Source organism: Nansenia antarctica, assembly GCF_963989245.1.
Source record: "Nansenia antarctica genome assembly, chromosome: 20".
Taxonomy (NCBI): Eukaryota; Metazoa; Chordata; class Actinopteri; order Argentiniformes; family Microstomatidae; genus Nansenia; species Nansenia antarctica.
Window position 1 is genome coordinate 19,240,882 of NC_137693.1, and position 23,057 is coordinate 19,263,938.

At 44.0% G+C, this 23,057-nt stretch overlaps 1 protein-coding gene and 1 pseudogene across 2 annotated transcripts; both read right to left on the reverse strand.

Annotated features, from left to right (window-relative positions):
- Positions 1-417: 417 nt before the first annotated feature.
- Positions 418-15,680, reverse strand: LOC308174308 (hepatic leukemia factor-like; the record flags this gene model as incomplete). Its single annotated transcript, XM_080549387.1, has 4 exons — positions 418-633; positions 1,319-1,533; positions 14,396-14,716; positions 15,569-15,680. 4 exons carry the CDS (start codon positions 15,678-15,680, stop codon positions 418-420), a joined length of 864 nt encoding a protein of 287 aa, XP_080405513.1.
- A 4,871-nt stretch (positions 15,681-20,551) lies between these two features.
- LOC308174718 (fibroblast growth factor 18-like) lies at positions 20,552-21,179 on the reverse strand (annotated as a pseudogene). Its single transcript has one exon. The product of its transcript is annotated as a fibroblast growth factor 18-like (transcript).
- Positions 21,180-23,057: the final 1,878 nt, after the last annotated feature.

Below are 23,057 nucleotides of genomic sequence, written 5' to 3' on the forward strand. Positions count from 1 at the left end.
TCTGTTTTGGCACATAATGATGTACTGGCCTTTGTAGGGGAAAATCTGCTTCTTGTTAATTCTCTTTATTCATTTGGTGCTGTATATTAAAGTAAACACACTTCACTGAATAGGCTCTTTCTAGTGTGTCAATAAGAATGCCTGCAACTGCTTTATTCTCTCCTCAAACTGTGTCCTTTATTTACCGATAGTGTTAACTTCCATTTATAACTTTCTTCTATAAAGAACATATTTAAACGATGGGCTTAATAAAATTAAGTGTGACTTACAGAATGCTGCTGTCAGATAGAAATGCGATGTAATAACTTGCCCTCCTTCAATTATACATTTCTATCAGTAATATTCTGAAATCTGTGCCTGACTGCAGGATACTCTATCATCCCAATCCTTTTAGGCATAGGGGTGGGGTTGGGAGAATCACAGTAGCCCTTGCCGGGCCTTGTATTTGGCCACAATGTTCTTGGTGCGACCCAGCTCCTTCCGCAAGTCTGCCACCTCCATGCGCAGCGCCGAGTTCTCCTTCTCCAGGAAGCTGGCCCGGATGCCGATCTGGTTCTCCTTCAGTCGCCGGGCCTCCCGTGACCTCTTGGCTGACACATTGTTCTTCCTGCGCCTGGCCCAGTACCTGTCGTCCTGTTCACACACGGACACAAAGAAAGGAAAGAGTTGAGTTTCGATGTTTGGGAGTTTTTTTCCACACGTCATTTTGGTGTTTGATTCACTTGAAGCATAATGATACAGGGGCAGCGTAAAAGAGCTAGCTTCCTCCTTCAGAGTAAGAAGTGAAGGGCCTCCTTGCATTGTTACATTGAATTAGCTCCAGCTTTAACCTGTTGTCCACAGCCACCTGACACAATCACCAACCTTTAGCCTCAGTAATGTGTGCCTCTGATAATGGAGTATTAGCGTCACACAGAGAGTTAGTATTTGGCTGCTGAAAATGTGAACATGCTAGCCCGCTTGACATCTGATTAGCATCTATCCGTTCTAAAACATCCTAAATAGGCTATTCAAAATTCATCATGGCGAAAAGGTCTCTGACAGTTGTGCATGATGGATCCGCCCCGAGAATACTGCCAGACTTAACGTTCCCTCCTATTCTCCTCCTTACTTGTGGTTTGAAATACCTGTTCTTCTTTAGACTGAATAAGCCCATCTGCTGCTTACATAACACAAAAGAACTGTGAGCCTTACAAGCCAAACAAGAAGCCTAATCTCTCTCTCTCTCACCCTCCACCGCCGCATGTACACACCTACACACGAGAGAGACTCTCTCTCTCAACATAAGCAGGGCTCCTGATTTAGTAGAGTTAGTTACCTTGAGGCCCTCAGGGATGAAGATCTTGCGTGCCTTTTTTAACATGGGCTGAGGCTTCAGCTCCTCGTAGGAGAACTTATGTTTGCGGGGGTCAAACATCTCCTGGCCTGGCACGCTGGACAGGGCCAGGTCCGCCGGGTCTGGCTCGTAGCCCACAAGGACCTGGATGGAGTCTGGGTCAATGGGGCTGGGTGTGTTACCAGCTGAGGGCAGTCCTGCGGGGGGGGGGAAGAGAGAGAGAGAGAGATGAGCCAAAAGTACAAATGTTAATGTATCACCGCCACTCTTTAAAGGACAGTGACTTACCCCTGGAAAAGTATCAGAGGGCTTTTTCAGAGCAAGGGGCACACAACACATAACCCTAACACCCCCCTTCCTCTAGCCCTGTTACACACAGACAGGTGGAAATCATTCTCTATTTACGATACAAGGACCAAAATCAGCTGTGGCCACCGGCCACCGCTTTGTGTCGCCTAATAGTCCTTTAGAAAACCATGGTGATGAAGAAGCCTTATTTAGACCTCAGTAGGTAGCCAATTCTCTAAAGGGAATATTATTAAAGCGACAGCTGTGTAAAGTTCAACACAAAAGGTCGCCATGATGACATGCCATTAACGCCTCCTTCAACCTTTCTCTGTACCATTGGACAGAAGCAACAGGAGCTCAATCAAGTTCTCTAGAGAGGCCCTCATAATTGGACTAAGAGGCCACTTGGGGTAAGCTAACTTGTGCTTGCGTCACATATTTCATGCCATTCTTTTCTTTCACATGTTAAGGAGCTGACCCTCGGAATTAAACCTCTTGCATATTTAAAGTCTCAGTAATTCTTTGGTTGTATTATATTCAATACTGAATATTTGAAAACGACTGCCAAGTGGCATTTGTACCACCAGGTGGAGCAATATCACACAGACACACACACACACACACAGACACACACACACACACACACACACACACACACACACACACACACACACACACACACACACACACACACACACACACACACACACCGTTGCAATCTCGATGGATGTTGTGTAAAACCTAATTGACTTCAACTGTGTGGAGCAGGTGATCAGTTGACAGTGTTTCAGTTTTCTACTAACAACATTCCATTATTTATTAGGCCTATATTGGTGACTCATGAGCCTGTTTTGTATGCTTTTAAGTGTGTTCAAGGCTGTTCCCATGCTAAGGACCTTCGGTCAGAGCTGCCTTCCTAGCTCCAGTCCGTTCTGGTTGAGGTTTGGGACAACGCCCGCAGGCTTTGACCTCGGCTCCGCTCTTACTACTAAGCTACTACTCGGGGTTAATCAACAAAGCAATATCCAGCCGCTCTTCGGCAGCCTTCACAGTAGGGGGCGCTAGACTCAATCTCCATCTTGACCCTCTTAGTTATCCTGCAGATTTATTATAGAATCCAGATTTCCTCTCTTGGCTTATTCAACCCCAGTCATGGCCAGGTCAGCCTAAGCCAAGTCACCTCATATCATAGCAGAACTCAAACCCAAGGCACAGAGCCACTTCTTGCTGCCCGAAATAGACACGGAAGCGCAGTGGCCGTAGGTGGACGAGGCTAAACAAAACGCTGACCATCAAGTGGGAAACTAAATCAAACCAGAACGGGGGCTTCAAGGGGGCTTCAAGGGAGCCAGCTTCAATGCACCATATTTCTATGGGAATGAGAAACTCTCATCACTATAGCTGCTGAACCCGCACATGTGCTTGCCCCCTTCCACAGACCACTGCACACTTAAGCTTAGCACCAAGATAGATGACAAGCTACTTACTGGGTTAAAACTAGACACTGTCCAAGACAATCCCGTCAGGCCGAGCACAGGACAGGATCACATGTGTACATAACAAGCACAGTGACCCAAAATATCCATCCTATATCCATCATCCATGACCCGAAATATGCAGCCTAACCACTTAGTCGTTCGCTCTGACCTGCAGGTGACGGGTGTGAAAACACAAGTGACACGGTGCGCCGTCTACAAGGAAAGGATGAGACGGGAGACAACACGGACACACGTTTGAGAGTGTTCAGTCCGCAAAACAACCCGAAGGCCTGTGTGGAACTGGATTGCTCCTGCTGAAAATAGGGAAAGTTTGGAAAAGACAAATGACGATACCTTGAGTCAGTATATGAAATGATATATATATATCTATGAAACACCATCCTGTTGTTGACACAAACATTCACAATCTCGTGACACTGAGAAAAGGCGGAATGTTCTAGTAATGAGTGGGTGTAATATTAAGCAATATTACATCAAGAGGTAATTCCTTCACAATGCGTATGGATTTGCGTTGTGTGGGTGGGTAGCAGCACAGCACACACAGAGCAGGTGGAATGTAGGGCTGCTAAATCAGACAGGGGGGGGGGGGGTGAGGAGGTTAACCTAGCAGCCTCACCCTGCACAACCCCTCCTCACACACTCCAATGTCCACTTTAGCACAATAAGCAGGCATCAGATTACTTGGTTATCTCTGCAGCCATCTTCTATATTGTATTGTTCTGGGGGGTAGTAAGGGGGATTGTAATGGTGGTGGTGGTGTGGGTGCAGGTTGCAGGGGTGGCTGGCTAGGCTGGAACAACAACACAGCTCGCACGTGACCGCAGCACGGCCTAGGCCATGTGATCTCCACAGGGTACAGCCTGTGCTCTGGCTACAGCTCTAGAGGGTGGGGTGGGGAGAGAGAGAGAGTCATCCATATGGCTCTTTGGCATGGGTAAACATCACTAGAAAAAAACTATCCAGAACCATCTTGTCTATTATTATCATTATTAGGCTACAAGTAGCATTTTTCAGGGACAAGTGAAATCAAACGATGTGCTTCACACATCATAATGAAGACACCGAACGGAGCAACGTGACAGCAGATTTGTGCACATATTTACCCTTCACTTACTTAACTGAACAGCTACTTTACTGAACAGCCTCGTTACTGAACAATCAACCTAATTAGCCTACTCTCTACTAATTTAATTAATTGGTATTACCTGTGCCGTCTGACATTCATTTATTCCTCCATTTGGACTACCCGTTCCAAATCTCAATAAAAGCATACAGGCTACAGCAAAGTAGTAAGTAAAACCTTCCATAAGAGCAAGTGCCATCGGCAGTCACAGTGCTAGGAAAAGTTGCCACAATATACAGTATGGGGCCTTAGGATTTATCTAAGCTTAGTCCTAGACTGAAAAACATCTTCAGTGGAGATTCTCCATTGAGAGCACTTAATCAGTGTATATTTTCTTCTCCCCTGAGGGAAATTTGTTTCGGACAGTTAAAGTGCTGTAGATTCACCATCAAAATAATCAACAATGAATGTACATTATACACATAGTACAAATCACACAAACTAGTACAATGAATTTTATCATACTGACGGGTTACTGGCAAAATAACAGTATGGAGGGTGTGGCGGTAATTATACTGGTCTAATTGTACAACAGCTACTGGTAAAACCTTCCACCGGCCCACACATGCCACACACACCACACACACTTCATTTTCTGTTATCAATAAGCTATGTAACACATTTAAAAGCTAGCTACGTCTCCCAAGTGAGAACGAAAGCCAGCTAGAATAAGTGCAAACAACTTATTTCTGCTGGAAAATGTGACATCAAATGTCTCTATAGCGGCTCGCTACGCTGGTGACAATAAAATCGTGGCTAGGCCTATGTTCAGAGAAGTGATTGTGACCCAGAATGTCCAAATAATAGGCTAGTATATATTTCAAGACTAACATTTAAAATGTTAAAGAAATATTCAACATATGGCAGAGTGGTATATGAATCACTCAGAGTAATATGAATTTAATCTAGGCTATTACACGGTCAAACATTAAAACAACAACACAATTCATTCCAATTAGGCTTAGAACAAAATGCATAATCAAGTGGATCATTATATTTATGATGAAATCCTTTGAACATAAATAAACCCAGATAAATGCAGTAGAAGAAATGTGCTCAGTGCTCCTCTGACAGCTTACTCAAGGGGAAAACTGCTGATAATTATGTATTTTATCTCAGATCAGTCCCCACACCTTCAAAGACCACAGCCACATGAAGCTCTCAGCTCTCTGATCTGACACATCTGTTAACAATAGGCCTATGACAGCACATTCTCAAAGAGAGACTGCCTGGTTTCTTTCTGCTAAATGCATTGTGACATTTGACAAGGCGTCAATTCAAACCATGGACATAATATGGAAGAATACACACACCAACCAAGTGGTAGCCTTATGAGCCTACATCTTTTTTCAATATCACAGCATTATGTAGTAGAAGAAAAAAACAGGAACATGAACTCCACTCCTCCCAACTATACAATCTTCAAACCATTTGTGTTTTTCCCCCACATTACATGTCAAGCAAAAGATCTCATCAGACAAGAAACAGATCTCACTTTTGGCTAACTAAGCATGATGGAGCATTGCGTGCCACTATGCTGCATAACAAAGGGTCAAATCAAAATCAATATTTGAACTGAGTTGGGCAGGTCCTTGTTGCTAAAGATAATAAAACCACAGCATGTCAAAAATGTGTGTTGGTAAACTACAGGCAGGCTATTCATTTGATGGATCTAAATTGTAATATCTAGGCCTCTATAGCTACTGTTATTGATAATCCTCATCAAAATCAGGCTATTAATCAATTTCAGATTATTCATCTGTAATCGTGTCATCTGTAAGCAAGCATATTTCATACCTCCAGAATACTTGGCCGTGTGCCACACTGGACCCAACCCCACACTCTGAAGTTCAGGCCAGGGCAACAAAAAATATCCCCAAAACATAAATGCTGAACCACCGGTGCCATTGGTCAAGAGTGAAATGTGATATTCTGAAGGAGAGAGTTCAGCCTGGGGGACTGTGACAGAGAAAACATAGCTGATCAAGAGAACACCAGCGTTGTTCTCCCTGCATCCTATGCTCCCAGAGCATTGCCCCAGGTTGCCAGTTAACCTGTCCGTGATGTTCACTGTGATGCTGTACACCAGGGGACCAAGTCACCTCACAGCCACTAGAATTCAGCAAAGCTGGGACATGACACAGGGTTCTCTCCAAATAATGTAAGAGGGGCGCACGTAATGAGTGTCTGGAAAAGGACTATAGAGATCCATTCAATGTCCATTCAAATACTATCAATGCAAAAAAACACTGGTTGTTTGTGCGCTGCCTACCTGGGACCGGAGACTCGAAGCGGATGAGGTCGGCATGCTGGAGGAAAACGGGGTCAGGGTGCAGCTGGGGGGAGGGCAGGCAGGAGGGCACGGGACCACCCAGCAGGTCCACGGGGGACGTCAGGCACCACAGCAGATCAGCCTCCACACCTCCACCTGAGAAGAGAGGGAGGGGTAGGAGAAAGGTAACACAACGGCTGAAGGAGTTGTTTCCGCCTTTTAAAAACTGTTTTTGCGGTTTGGCCCTGACCTTGGCTGTAGGTGATTAGCCTAAACATCTGCAGCCTTATGGGAGCCCCAAAATAGCACTACTGAGTATCTAAGGAAGATACATATGTACACCAGGGTCAGGGATTTCATTCTTCTTCTTTTTAAGAAGCAGCAGTTGGAACGTCTCTTGAAATAATCTTGAAAGGGAATAGTGCCCGACAAAACTCATTTCCCCTGTTCTGACTCCAGATGCACTCCAGTTTAGTTACCTGGGCTGTGAGCTCCAGGCTGTGTGTTGCTGCAGGGGCTGTCTCTCTGGCTCTCCCCAGACTCCTCCGGCTGGGGGCTGTGCATACGCGTGCATACGCGTGACCAGCATGTGTTTACCTTTCATCGTTTACCTTTCCTTTGATCCAGATGACCTGGTCACAAAGAGAAACATTATGAAACCTTTACTTCACAGATCAGTCACTGAACACTGGTTATTATGTGGTGGACCGCAACTGGAACTATGGATGGATGGATTTGGATCAAAGTTATTTAATAATAATAAATAACATCTATAAAGCACTTTTCATTATACAAGAATAATCTCAGTGCATAATTTCATTAATAATTTGGGATTTCATCATGTTAGAGTTTGATCCACATGCTGAAAAGCAACGTCCACCACCTGAGGGGGAGGGGGGGGAGGTACGCACCTTTAGTGTTCATTAACACTTTGTCTGTTATTCTTATTCATTTCATTTTGATATGCATGTTCATTTTAGTCTGTTGGTCGGTTATTATCGTCACCGAGTGTGCATATTCTATAGCTTAGTCTCTATATTTTGGATATATCTGTCTAGATCTGGTCACGTGTCCTGAACTAGGAAAAGCAACCCAAAAGCAACCCATCTGTCTAATGCTGTGGTTCAAACAAACCACTAGAGGGCACTCCCCACAACCGCTTTATTTTCCATTCAGCCATAGATTTATTTCAGGGGAGGCTGGTGGAAGAACAAATCGGAGGACGGACCCATTGTAATGCATGGAATGGATCTCGTTTGATACAATTTCATGCATTCCAATGAGCCCGTCCTCCAAGTTCTACCTCCAAGTTCTCCAAGTTCTACCTCCACTAGCGGTGCTGATTGGTCCACCTATTGAGACCGTCCTACAAGCTCAGATTGACAAAGATCAAAGTAAAACTTAACCCCAACAAGCTAACAACACTCCTGCCATTCACTGACTGTTAAATAAACTGGAAATTAAACCAATTATGTAGTTTCATTTGAACGTATTTCACTCCGGCCGGGGAGAAAGCGGACTATTATGTTGACTAGCACAACAAGTTCGCTAGCGATTAAGCTAACAGTAGCTAACAGTTTATCAACAACAACAACAACAAAGACAAGCCAACCTCACCTGTGGGGGTCCCTCAGGGCTCCATCCTCGGTCCCATCTTGTTCTCCCTCTACATGCTCCCCCTATGTCTAATCCCTCAACGCTACAATATCTCATTCCACTGCTATGCGGACGACACCCAGCTCTACCTGTCAATCAACACTGACGACCCCGCCGATCTGAAGCGCCTGATGGACTGCCTCCGCGATGTGAAGGAGTGGATGGCCCAGAGCTTCCTACAGCTGAATGAGAGCAAGGGGGAAATCCTCCTCATCGGCAACACCACCGCCATCGCTCAGCACCAACATGGGAAGCCTGTCCACCCTTGTCAGACCACATGTCAAGAACCTCGGTGTCATCTTTGACTCCGAGCTTAACCTTGACCGACAAGTGAGCTCCGTCGTGAAGGCATGCCTATACCAACTACGCATCATAGCCAAGATCAAGTCCTTCCTCACCCCCAGCGACCTGAGGAGGGTCGTCCTCATGCTAATATCATCTAGGCTCGACTACTGCAACTCACTATATGCGGGACTTCCTGATAAGACCATCTACCGCCTGCAGCTAGTCCAAAATGCCGCTGCCAGGCTGGTGTCAGGCACCAAAATGAGGGACCACATCTCCCCTGTCCTCATCTCCCTTCACTGGCTCCCAGTGAAGAAGAGAGTGAAGTTCAAAATCTGCACCTTTGTTTTTAAAGCTCTCAACAGTCTCGCCCCACCTTACATCAAGGACCTCCTGGACCAGTCTACCTCCTCAAGGCCCAGACCCAGGCTCAGGTCCGACGCCCAACTCAGCCTGAGGGTCCCACGTACCAACCTCAAGAGGAAGGGTGACCGTGCCTTTGCAGTGATAGCACCGACCCTGTGGAACGCGCTCCCTTCTGCCATCAAGTTTGCCCCCACTCTGGACTCCTTTAGAGCCAAGTTAAAAACCCACCTCTTCCGAAATGACATTCCCTAAATCTACTCCCTATTTGTTGTGAATTGTATGCCTGAGTTTTACGTTTAAGTCGTCTGTGTCTGATTGCTTTCTGTGTTCCTTGTCTTTGTCTTTATCTGTTCCTTTACCCGGGCTGCGCCCCGGGCCGATGTAAAAGTTGGATGGGGGGCGCATTATAAATGAAATTAACATAACATAACATAACAACAACAGTTTATCACAACAACCAGGGGCGGACTGGGATCAAAAAACAGCCCTGGCATTTGCGACACAACAGCCCTATTTCCAAACGCAACATCAACACGGATTGTTAACATAAAAAGCTTGAGATAACCAGACTGACTAGAATCGAATGTAGACATTTGGAACACAAATGACACACGCACACGCAACTGACACACTACAATCGCTGATGAATTCAGAGTGCCGACAACAATCCACACAACGTTATTGAGAGCATAGTATAACCAGTAGTATGCTATAAGGCACATTCAGGACAAATAGGCCAGACCAAAACATGAGAAACAATGCCAACTGCTAAATTCTGAAATCAAACTCACAACAAGTAGGCTAATTCTTTAGATCTTATATTGAACTCCATTTCCCAAGCATAGCCCCTACCTAGTGGGGGCCCCTGGGCTTGAGTCATTGTTCGGGCCCCTACCTACACCAAGAAAGGTTAGAAGTCATAAGGAAACATGTTTATTGACTGGGCAACACAGTGTATACAGTACTAGCCTGACCTTGGTCATGTGAACCAGCTTCATAAAATAAACCAGAAACACTCATTCTGCAGTCTGCACGTTTTATTCTGATATTAACCAGCTTGTTAACATTCAATTTGTCACATTGTATACCCACAAACCATATTACTGTGTTGACGCAACTTCAGGGGAGTGTGTTCATGTTCTGCTGTGCACCGCTCCCCTCTTTCACTTTCCCATAGTCATGCTCCCTCCGGACTCTTCAGAAGCAACACTGAGTCATCTAATAAAGTAACACTATTTAGGAGCAGTAACTGGTCTGCAGACTTCAACCATACTCAACTATCATCACTTCTATTCAACACATGGACAACGCATTATTGGATAACGTTTACGTTAGCCCAATATTGCTTGCTTATAGCAAGGAGTCTGGCTAATTAGATGGTAGACTCGCCAGCCAATGAGGGGGCTCTTCACGAGTGCTTCGCCAACCAATCAGGTAGCGGTATTGCTCTACCATCCCCTACTATCCTAGGTTCCGCAAATCCGCTGCCCGGGCCGATATAATATGTTTTGGGCCGCGGTCTGCTGAAATAAGTTATTTTCAATGAAAATCACCAGAGACAAAATTACAAATAATATATATATATATATATATATATATATATATAAATATATATATAATACATTCTGAGCGGCCCAGAGTCTCGCGGCCCTCCTGGCATTTGCCAGGCATGCCCGGTGGCCAGTCCGCCACTGACAACAACTCACTCTAAACCAGCCGATTTATACGACGATAGACACGGCAAACACTATGGCCTTAGAATGTGTGGCTAATGTTAATTACTACAATTACCTCAATTGGTACACTTAATTATACAGTTCCCAACTAGCTACATTTAAAGTCAAGTTAGCTGATTGACACCTGACAAGGATCAGCTAGTTCTATGTGGGCTAGCCGCTAGCCAGGCAGCTCAAACAGTCAAGATGCTAAATACATTTATAAATACATAAATAAAGCATATACTGGTAAGCTTATGAGCAAGGGTATTTAGCAATATGATATTTCGATAAATAATTGAGGCAATTTGTAATATAAAACCGTGTTTCACACGACGGTGAATTACCGTGACTTGTAGAGTTGAGTCAGACAGATGTTTAACAGCAGTTAAGGTTTCAATGTTCTCGACGTTCTACAAGCACGTGACGTGCAGGTGAGTCTGAGCTCGAGCTGCAGTGGGCGTGTCCATCAAAACCGACTTCAAATTTCCCGGAAATAACTGCTCGCCTACTAAATTTCTCGCATACTCAAATTATTATTATTATTATTATTATTGATTTTCTCCCACCCTAAGGCCAGACAGAATTTGTATTTACAGACCAGAGCAGATGCAAATAATACATTTTACTTGTTTACAAATTTGTTTTATTTATAAATGCATTTATGTTCTATTGTATACACTGCTGCCTTATCCTTGTTTGGCTATAAACACCTTCATATGATTTCATCATTCCATGATGTTTTGGTGAAAACATTATGGTCACCATTTAATGGACACAAATATGTACAATGAAACACATGCACCTGATCTTAGATTTGCTAATACCAACAGTCCCACAATAAACCCCTAGAGCATTTGAAAAATAATGATGACCTAGGTCTTGGTCTGCTCATCAAGATCAAGAATGCTGGTTCTAATGCTCCTGTATTACAATTGGAGCAAACTTTTAAATTCAGAATTAAAAGTTCCAAAGTCAAAAGTCACTTTATTGTCCCATCACATCTCTTCAGTCTATCTCTAAGACTGAGGAGGGTGCCACAGCTCTGGAAGACCTCTTGCATCGTCCCAGTGCCAAAGAAGGGACGGCCCAGCACCCCAAACGACTACAGACCTGTCGCCCTGACACCACAGGTCATGAAGATCCTGGAGAGGCTAGTGCTGCAACACCTTAAGCCCCAGGTGAAGGACTTCCTGGACCCCCGGCAGTTTGCATACCAGGAGAGCATTGGGGTGGAGGATGCCATCATTTACATGCTGCACAGGGCCTACACACACCTGGAGAGGCCACAGAGCATGGTGAGGACCATGTTCTTCGACTTCTCCAGTGCATTTAACACCATCAAGCCATCACTGCTGGCTGACAAACTAGCAGTGATGTGTGTGGAGGACTCCCTGACGGCTTGGATCCACAACTACCTCACAGACAGACGTCAGTATGTGAGACTGCAGGGCTGTCAGTCTGAGGTGGTGGTGTGCAACACCGGTGCCCCCCAGGGAACTGTTCTGTCACCCTTTCTCTTCACCCTCTATACCTCCGACTTCCAGTTTAGCTCCGACCAGTGCCACCTGCAGAAGTTTTCTGATGACTCCTCTATCGTCGGTTACATCACAGACGACAGGGATGAGGAGTACAGGGCCCTGGTGGAGAGCTTTGTGCAGTGGTGCGACACCAACTACCTTTTGCTTAACACCAGCAAAACAAAGGAGTTGGTGGTGGATTTTAGGAGGAAGAGAAGGACCCCAGCCCCCATCACCATCAAGGGGGTGGAAGTCGAGAGGGTGGACTCCTACAGGTACCTGGGAGTACAAATTAATAACAAACTGGACTGGACTGACAACACCGAGGCTCTTCTCAGGAAAGGGCAGAGCAGACTGTTTTTCCTGAGAAGGCTGAGGTCTTTCGGCGTCTGCAACAAGCTGCTGCAAATGTTTTATCAGTCGGTGGTTGCCAGCGTTCTGTTCTTCGCCGTGGCCTGCTGGGGTGGAAACATCTGTGCCAGGGATGCTGCGAAGCTAAACAAACTGGTGAAGAAGGCCAGCTCTGTGGTGGGGACCGGGCTGGACAGCCTAGAGGTGGTGGCAGAACAGAGGATGGGGAAAAAACTGGCGGCCATGCTGGCCAATCCCTCCCACCCAATGTACTGCGAGCTGGCGGGGATGAGGAGCAAGTTCAGCCACAGATTTGTTCTCCCCCGTCAAAGTACAAAAAGATTTGGACAGTCCTTTGTTCCAGCTGCACTCCGACTCTACAACCAGGCCCTGCAGGGTGGGGGAGACCTGGAGCTGGAACTTGGAACTTTTTACTTATTGAGCCTGCACTGTTTTATCTATTTATTTATTGAATGTTTTCTGTCTGCCCTAACTAAGCTGTTTGACAACAAAATTTCCCCATTGGGGACAATAAAGGTTTTCATCATCATCATCATCATCATCTTCATCATCACTGGGAAATGTGTATTGGGCTTACACCCCACAGCAGCCAACAAAGAGCAACAGACAATACAGAATATTAGCACACAAACAGAAGGCGGACCTGATTAAAACAAGAGTGGAAATAAAATGATAAGCAAGATAAGTTACATTCATCTGGTGCAGTTTAAAAGTTTAACAGAAACGGGAATAAAATACTTTTTAAATCTATTTAATCTAGCGCGGGGGACTCTGAACCTCCTCCCAGAGGGCAGCAGTTCATACTCTGCATGTAGGACATGGGAGGGATTCATGAGAATTCTATTAGCCTGTCTGAGAGTAGCCTGTTCAAAAATAGACTGCAGGGATGAGTGGTCTTTCACCCCTATGATCTTCCATGCAGTCTGTATCAGTCGGACCAGTTTGGACCTTAGTTTTACAGATAGGTTACCAAACCAAGATGTAATGCCGTATCTGATGAGACTCTCTAAGACAGACTGGTAGAAAAGTAGCATACATTTTGGGTCAACACCATGAACTCTAAGGCGGCGTAGGAAGTGTAGTCGTTGTTGTAATCTGCTACAAAGGCTGTCTACATGAGTGCTCCAGGTGAGTGAGTTATCAATGAAAACCCCAAGATATTTGTAAGAGGCGACCTGAGAGATGGATTGTTTGTGGATGACCACAGGCCTGTGGTCCCCAACACCTCTGGGGTCGAACACCATCTCCTCAGTTTTCTTAACATTTAAAACCAGGCAGTTAACATCAAGGTCTAAAAGATATTCAGTGCAAGCTTAACATGTTTATATCTGGCATATGTTCAAAGTTACTGTGCACAAAACACATCCTCAGCAAAAAAACTACATCATCTTGCAATATAATGTGCAAACAATTTCCTCCAGGATGATGTTGAAAGTCCTGAAGGTTGCCTGAAATAGTCTGAGATAAACAATAGTTTAATAGAAAATGGCAGTGTGATTATTTTTTAAGGGATTAATTAAACCGTATAAGAATACTATAATAACCATTAAGTGCTTTCACAGAAAACATTTGCAGTCATGTTTGGAGACATTGCACTGCAAATGAGCATTGCTGAAGAGATATTTAACATATTAACACAAACTACCTGCATATGATTGAACACAAATGCAAAAAACAACAGTCTAATTCACCTTAAATAGTGCCTTATTAAACAATATAATATCAACATTTTGAATGAATGAATGAATGAATGGTCTTTATTGTCATTGCTACAGTACAGGTACCAAACAACGAAATTTAGGTGAACAACTAGCACTTTGGGATCATCGGCTAGCTAGCTCTTTTCCTACAGAGAGGCTTTAACTCTGGAGGTGTGAGTGTGCATGTGCTTCAGGACAATCATGTGTACGTGTGTGTGTGTGTGTGTGTGTGTGTGTGTGTGTGTTATGGATTTTGTCTTTACCTGCTCTGGATGGGCTTTGGAGACAGTTCGGGGGGACCATGGGACCTGTGTGAATGAAGGAGGGTTTGGTGGGTGCAAGTTGTGCCTGCTGCAGAGAGGGCTGTGGCTGCTGTTGGTTTTGGTTATTATGAGTGGAGTTTGAAGGGATGCCGTTCTCTGATAGAAACTCCTCCAGGTCCATATACTCCAGCTGAAAGTTGTCGCCGTCATAAGGCAAGGTCTTGTCCCACAGGGTTGGCCCCAGGAAGGCCGACTGTGGAGTGTTGATCCCGCTGCCTTCGTCATCCAGCTTTTTCTCCTTCTCCTTCTGTTTTTCAAAACCTGCAAATGATTATAGACCATTATAATATAACCCATCTAATCGTTTTAATCCTGAAGAACCAACCACCCTGACAAAACTGATAGACAATCATATAGCCAAAATCTAGGCAATAGTCCTTGAATTAGCCTAGTAGTTGATTTAACAAGGTTAATTCAGGTTTTAGTAATTTGGCTAGATTATTATTCATATTTTTGAGATTACAATCGGATACAAAGTAACCAAAACAAACATCAGCTGCTATACGAAAAGCGCCCTCTGCGGGATTGTTCTGGAACAGCCTTCAAAGCCTGACGAGGCTTCCAAATATTGATTTTGTATTTAAGCTTTCAGTCGACAGGTGAGAAAAAACCAACACGGAACACAGCGTATTGCTAAGTGACGCAATATTGCCAACATTAAGATAGTTAACTCATAAATTAAGGATATCGTATGTTCACAAGTGAAGCCTCTCTAAATAATTGTAACTGTTAAATATAGTGTGTGTAAATCTCTGTCAGTCTACTACGTATTGTCTACCGACTTCAGTGGTTCCATGAGTTGGTTGGAGGGATTGTAGATATTCATCCCCACACTGGCAACTTTTCTGACATGATAGCGCAGAAATGATTTGCAGAAATTATTTGCAGGAATCATGCGCACTTCATAAATCTAGAACGATTAGGTCGCTTCATAACTCTATAATGATTATAGCACTGCATTAAGCAAATATCTACTTATGGAAATATTATTCTATTTCGCTTTCCCTTGCGCTACAAACGTCAACAGATACGTTTTCAGGCAATAATCATGGCCAAGACAACAAGACAACGCCTCGAAATGCACTTTTTAAAAATACTTTTAATTTGTAATACCTTCTTCATGATGGAACGGCAGCTTCATGGGCTTCTCCAGAAGGGACTTCAGTACGTTGCCGTGGGTCGGAGGCAGGCAGGTTGAGTTCAGAGGTCTGGCCATGTTCTCCATATGCGTCTGGAGGAGAGCGATAAGAGAATGGTTCTAATTCCAAAAGGAGACCAACGTCGGAAAAGATGTCAACACACCGTCAAATCCCCCAAAAGAGTTTGACCCAACCTGGGAGTTGCCACAGATAAATAAATGATATCCGCGCAGACCGGACAGATATGACTTTGCGTTGAACACACATGGGTGAGGTAGTGACATCACTCTACAGGGAGTTATGTGGGGATACATATGGACTCATGTTGGCTTTATCCTATTCTTTCATGTACGGTTGCAGGTACGTGTATAGATCCCATGCTGCAGAGGACCAAAATGTAAGTCTACAATAGATAGTTGTAGTGTTTTAAGTCTGATTCTTGGGCGCCTTCCTTGCCATATGAATTTTGAGATGAGTCTATCCCACTTATCAAATGTGGATTTGGGGATATCGATGGGTAGCATCTGGAACAGGTATAGAAGCCTAGGCAGCACATTCATGCGTACACTCTCAATACGGCCCAATAGAGACAGGGGAAGTGTTGACCAGCGGTCTACATCTTTACTGATATTTTGGATTATGCTTTTGTAATTTGCATCACTTAGGTTTTCTAACTGTGATGGCTATCATGTCTATCAAATTAATCAAATTAGCCATCGTCCTGGCATGAGTGGGTGTTGGTTTCAACGCACCTGGTTGTTTGTAGTTCCTCCGTTTGCAACAAAGACTCTGGACCTTTCCATGAATTGAAGTGGTCTTGTAATCCAAAGTCCAAATAAAGTAACAAACGAAAGTAATATGTTGGTGTGGTGTGGTATGTACACGTATGTAAATGTTTGTTTGTATGTGTGTCACTTCTGGGTCGGGCCTATCCCCGATCGGAATTCAAAAGCAAAGTTATTAAAACAAAGTTGTCAAACAAAATAACTTGTATCAAACAAAAACTTGTAACAAACAAAACAATCAATCTTTTCTAATGTGGTGGTTTATCGTGATGTGGTTGAAAAACTGTGTCGCACCCTCACGTGTCAGGACTCATCAAGCCCAAGCAAGGAGAGATCACTTCCTTATATCAATTGTCCTTAGATTGGGCGACACCCATTTTCAAAATAAAAGTCTTTATGGGCCAAAGTACCACTTTCAAAATACCATTCAAGTGGCTTTTCATAAATAATAATATAAAGCTTTTTTGGCTCCAACATTCCAGCCCCTAATTGTTTACAGAACAATTACTTCAAAAACCAACTCATGGAGCCAAACTTCAAAAAACAACTTAACACAAAATAGATTCCTCTTTAGTCTGCCTCCATCAGCAAGCAGAGTTTGCTGATGGGTCTTTGCAGGACGTTGGTCTTGGTCTTGACGAGGACACTTCGAACAAAGCCTTTGGTGTCTGGCAATGTCTTCAATATCCGTCCCATTAGCCACGAGTTACGAGGGGCCGTGTCATCCACAATAATAACAAGGTCACCGGGTGAGAAGTTCCTTTTTGGGTTGTTCCACTTACTTCTCTCCTGCATGAGTGGCAGATATTCTCGTATCCATCTTTTCCAGAAGAGGTCTGCGATGTATTGGACTTGTTTCCATCTTCTTTTGCAGTAGAGGTCCTCTTTTTGGAAAAGTCCTGGAGGCATGACTGGCTTTCCTTTGATCTGCAGCAGGTGATTCGGAGTAAGAGCTTCTAAATCATTCGGATCAGATGAGACTCTTGTGATGGGTCTGTCATTCATGATCAGCTCCACTTCACACATAGTTGTCTGTAGACCCTCGTCATCCAATGTTTGCTCTTTAACCACCGAACTGAGAATCTTCTTCACTTGTCTGATCAATCTCTCCCAGACGATGTGTGTGTGTGGGTGGGTGGGTGTGATGTGTGTGTGTGTGTGTGTGTGTGTGTGTGTGTGTGTCTGTCTGTCTGTATGAGTGAGTGGTAGGGCTTCCTTTTATTAAAGTTAAGCAGATGTTTTCATCTAGTGGATTGGCAGGATCTGATGAGACTGTGTGTGTGTGTGTGTGTGTAGTGAAGCTTGCATCTTGGTTCCAGATAATGGAATCATTATCATCAAGATGCAATTAAAAAAACAATCTGTACAATCTGTACAATGTAGTTAACATGTACAATGGGATACATTCATCCATTACATTTTCATTTAAAAAAAACAATCTGTACAATCTGTACAATGTAGTTAACATGTACAATGGGATACATTCATCCATTACATTTTCATAAAAAAAAAACAATCTGTACAATCTGTACAATGTAGTTAACATGTACAATGGGATACATTTATCCATTACATTTTCATTTAAAAAAAACAATCTGTACAATCTGTATAACATGTACAATGGGGGGGGGGGCTCAGAGGACTGGACTGCAGCACCTCAGCTGAGTCCACAGAACCTAAAACCAGAACCAGAACCATTGCATCTTGGTTCCCTCTCTCTCATCAAACTCACATGATGGGCTCCTGAGGGAGGGTTGAATGTCCATTTTATTCCTTCATTTAATAAAACATTTTGAATCCTTTCATGATTCAACCTTTTCAGCGCTTCTCCAAGTTCTCTCTGTGTTCCAACAAAGTTGGTGCCTTGGTCTGTTCGAATGCTTGTCACTGGGCCTCTTCTACAAATGAATCTTCTGAGTGCATTAATACATGAATCCGTATCCAGGTGACAGGCAACTTCAAGATGAACAGCTCTACTCACAAGGCACGTAAAGATGACTCCCCACCTTTTAACATGAGCACGGCCTCTTTTGACCTCAATGGGTCCAAAATAATCAATACCAACATGAGTGAAGGGGGGCAGATCTGGTGAGATGCGATCTAGTGGAAGGTCGGCCATCTTTTGCTCACCTACTCTAGTTTGCAAGCGTTGACAGAATAGGCAGTTCTTGATTGTCTTTCTGGCTTTATGTGTCTGGGGATCTCCTCCTCCTTCTGATCATGTTTGCAACCCCCAACTTCACCCACTTCAACTTTGATGAGATCTCTCAGTGCCAGACATCCAACTTCCATCTTCACTGTTCTCTGCCAAGTGAAACACCTCGACGTGTATCTCCAAACTTTACACTTCTCGTTGGTAAGTCGATCGTAAGTTGTTTTTGTCAAATCGACATCATTATTTACCTCAGAAAGAAGCGATCTGTGCTAAATAAAATCCCCTCCTGTGTGAAGCTTCTCCCGGTCCAAGATGCTGTACAGTCAAATACAACTCTTTTTTTTTTATTTTAACATGCAAAGAGTTTATTTATGAATAGTCTGCAGTATTGTACAACATTACATTCTTTTGACTGTATCTATGCTGTCATTTTTAATGATCACATCCATAAATACAAACAAAAGTGTACCTTCAAAAACAGTTCCCTTTTTATAATACTCTAAAAAATACATTGTTCTGATTTAAATAGTTAAGAGTAATTTTCGAAAATAAAATATGCATTATATGAAATATAACGGTTGCTTATTAGGTAGACTATAGTACCAAATGCAATTATATGCATATACCTTTCTCTCCATATCATCTTATGCATTTCATGCAAGAACAAAAAAAGATGGATGCCTGCATACAAAAAAAGCTGTACAGACTTTGTATGAAAATAGAAAATATCACAGCAAGATGTGTAACAATTGGCTATGTTACAAATACCTTGCAGTACAAAAAGGTATATGAGAATGACCAAAAACCAAGTCCACCTGGAACAGAAGTACAGGGACAGAACTATCAGAACGATTACAAATCTCGCCTTTACTCCTCACACTCAAGCCTCAAACTAACACCCTTTTCATGCATGTCTCAAACCAGATCCTGCAACACCTATACCAAGTACAGTACAGTTAGTTCAATCAAGGGGTAAAAGAAAATGGCATTATGTTTGTAAAAAGCGGGCAAAAGGTATTTGTTGAAACATTTTTTAGCTCTGAATTATATTTTGAAACCAGCAATTGTTGATTCACAATGCATAGCATATAGTATTCTGTGATATGCAAGTCAGTCATTTCCTAACTAACAACAATACACATTTCTAATTCTTAACTAAAGAGCATGTAAACCCCTTGTTATGCTGTCCCAGTTAACAATACATTGATATGTTAAACATTTACATTTAGCAGTTTATCAATCAACCTTTCATACATCAGAATAGCTAGTCAGTGATGGTAAATAGCTTTAATGTCCATAGCTTTAATATACATTTCAATATTATTGCCAACATAACACAAAATGGTCTCAGCCATAAAGAACAATGAACAAAATGTCCAGTTGAAATGAAAAAAGTAAGGTTCCAGTACATGTTACACACAAATGGACTTTCCACAGCTCCCTGACACCAGTCTCACAGACCTCTCTCTCTCTCTTTCTCTCCTCTCTCTCCCTCGCTCTCTCTCTCCCTCCCTCTCTCTCTGGTTCAGGGGTACATATCTTTGTCCTGGACAGCGTCAGACAGCTGCTCACCAAACAAATCTTGCGTTCAGGCTTGTGCTTGGGGGAAAATCGAGGCCTACGTAGAGAGTAAAGCCTGGACCTCAGTTTGGCCGCCCTGCAAGGGCCCTGTCAATGTTCCTGGGTTGTGCAGGGGAGTAGGCCAGGCCAACGAGCTGTCAGTGATGGACTGGGTCTGATAGCAGGGTTAGCCATTAACGGTTAGCATGCCCGGTGAATGAACACGATAGGGACAGAAGGAAGCGGAACTGGGACAGCTAGCAGGGCTTACAGGCAACTTAGCGGTTCTAGCGCTAGCCCGGTTAGCATTCGTCAGGGTCCGGAAGAAGGTACATTTTTATCCCAGTAGAGGGAAGCGTTAGGTGGGGGGTGGGGTGTCCTGTGACAGGAGTGGTGTGGGGGTGTAGAGATGAGCGGGTACAGACAGGGGGTGGGCAAGGCGGGTTGGCGTTAGCTGTTAGCGGGGGCCAGTGGCCCGCACCCTCTTGCTCCTCTTGCTGACGGTGGTGAAGCGGAAGGGCTGCAGGTCAGGCTGCTCTCCGGGGGGGAAGCGTTTCATGAAGTGGACATCCTGCTGGTTGGGCAGGGTGTGGGGGCCGCGGCGAGGGCGCCCCCTCTTGGTGAAGCCCACGTACCAGCCGGAGTAGCGCGCAGACATCAGCGCCGTGTAGTGGTTCTCCAGGACCTTCTCCACGAAGACGCAGTCTGCACTGCGGTTACTGGTCTTCTTCCCCACCAGCTTGCCGCGGCGGTTCATGCACAGGTAGAAGTTGGTCTCCTTGCCTCGGATTCTCACCTGGCTACCAAAGGTATCGGCCTCCACTACGAGCATATTTGTCTCCGTCCTCCCCGCGGGCGCTGATCCGCCGGCCCAGCACCTGGACGTGCTTCCCGCTGGTGCGGCTGTAGAGCTGGTAGACCCGGTGGTGCCGGCGGCTCATGGCGTCCCGGACACGCGTCTGGTTCTCCACGTGCACGCTGAAGTTAACCCCGTCCACGCCAAACACCTGCTGCTGTAACGGATTGCACATCACCAGCAACATCTGGATACATAAGACAACCAGCGTGGGGAGAAGGGGCCACATCGCTTCCCCCCTCCACTACGGAACTTTGCCCGGAGTCAGTCCCCTCGCTCGGCCAGAGGCGGTCCGACAGTACGGAGAGTGTTCTCTGTCTGTGTTTATAATCCGTTGGACGGAGTGGAGGGTCAAAGAGTCAGCGGACACTCCCGTTGGCATCGGCGGCGTGGCCCGCTTCCCCCGGCGGGGATGGGTGTGTGGGCGCGGGCAGGCAGGGCGGGGTGTCGTCAAATACAACTCTGATCTTTTGTTTTTGTTTATGGTAGACGCCATGGTGGGGTATGTACCATATCTTTCCTTCTTTCTGTGTAACCTGATCTAGAGGGATTTTCTCCGCATGACCTTTCTTGATCATGTCGTTCATGAAGCCTTTATACTCAGTCAAAAATGTCTCATCTCTCTTGAAGCGTTTGAGGAGATGACGAGTCCTTTGCTCTGCTATATGTCGGTTGTTTGGCATGAATACTTCCTCCTTACGTAAAGGTAATGGCAAGTAGTAATGACCATCTTTAAGGCTTACAGAGTCTGATACAATTTTCATAAATGTACGGTCTTCTTCTGACAATTCAGTTTTCCCTTCATACTGTTTTTCTGAAAAGTCGTGATTATATTGCTGGATGAGGACTTCTTCCAAACTGGCCACTGAGATTCACTCCACACACACCACACACTCAATGTGGAAGAGAGTCTCAACATTTGGAGAGACTTAATTTCCCCTCCCCCAACCATGTGCAAAGGCAATTTGTTTGTATAAAATTATTTGTGCAAACTACTGACAGGAATAATTAATTTAAAAGGTAGATATGGGTTCTGTCCCAACCTCTGTGATTTGAAGAAACACACAAGGTGCTTTTAGAGTGCAAAACTCACTCCACACACACCACACACTCAATGTGGAAGAGAGTTTCAACATTTGGAGAGACTTAATTTCCCCTCCCCCAACCATGTGCAAAGGCAATTTGTTTGTACAAAATTATTTGTGCAAACTACTGACAGGAATAATTAATTTAAAAGGTAGATATGGGTTCTGTCCCAACCTATCAAGAATGTTTTTTTAAAAAAGTCAAGCAAGACTGATATCATAAAAGGCTTAAAAGAAAGAAAAAGCTCCAACGTTTACGGCACACTGTGCCTTCATCAGGGAGAATTGAAGAGTGAATCAGGAAGAGGAAGTTTAAATAGAAAAAGGAAAGGGAGGAGTTCAAAAAAAGGGAGGGGGGGGAATCCACACCTGAAAACCAAGTAGCGACTAATTATAGCGTGATTTTGTCTAATAGAGTGCGGAAATGAAATGATAATTTCAAAAAATCAAATAATGATGTTAACTCTTTGACTGCCAGCCATGTTCAGAGCGGAGAGCTCCATACTGCCAGACTTTTGGGGGCATTTTCGCTGAACTTTGAAGACCCACCAAATATTGACTTTTCGGACTACATAAACATTGAACATATCTACCAAAACTTTAGACTCTCTTCTTTCATCAGAAAAATAAAGTTTGTTTCTAGCCTCTTTGATTGTTTAGAAATCGGCCGTAGTTTCAGCAAAAACACCTGATTTTGACCAATAAACAGAGAAAACAAGCTTTTTCTGCAGAGAAGCAAATTCAAGCAAAACGGTGACTGACGTCCAAATATTTTAGTTTTAGTGACACCTCAAACATCTGAAAAGTTGTTTACTTCAATGAAACAATAAAAACAACACAGGAAAAAAGGCTTTTGATGACAAAATAACTACATTTATTCACAGATTTAGAACATTTAGAACATAATACAAAACATAACAAAATAATCTATTTACATGCGTGTGAACTATTTACAGGTGTGTACGTGTGTGTGTAAACTTATTTACAGATGTGTGTGTGTGTGTAAACGTATTTACAGATGT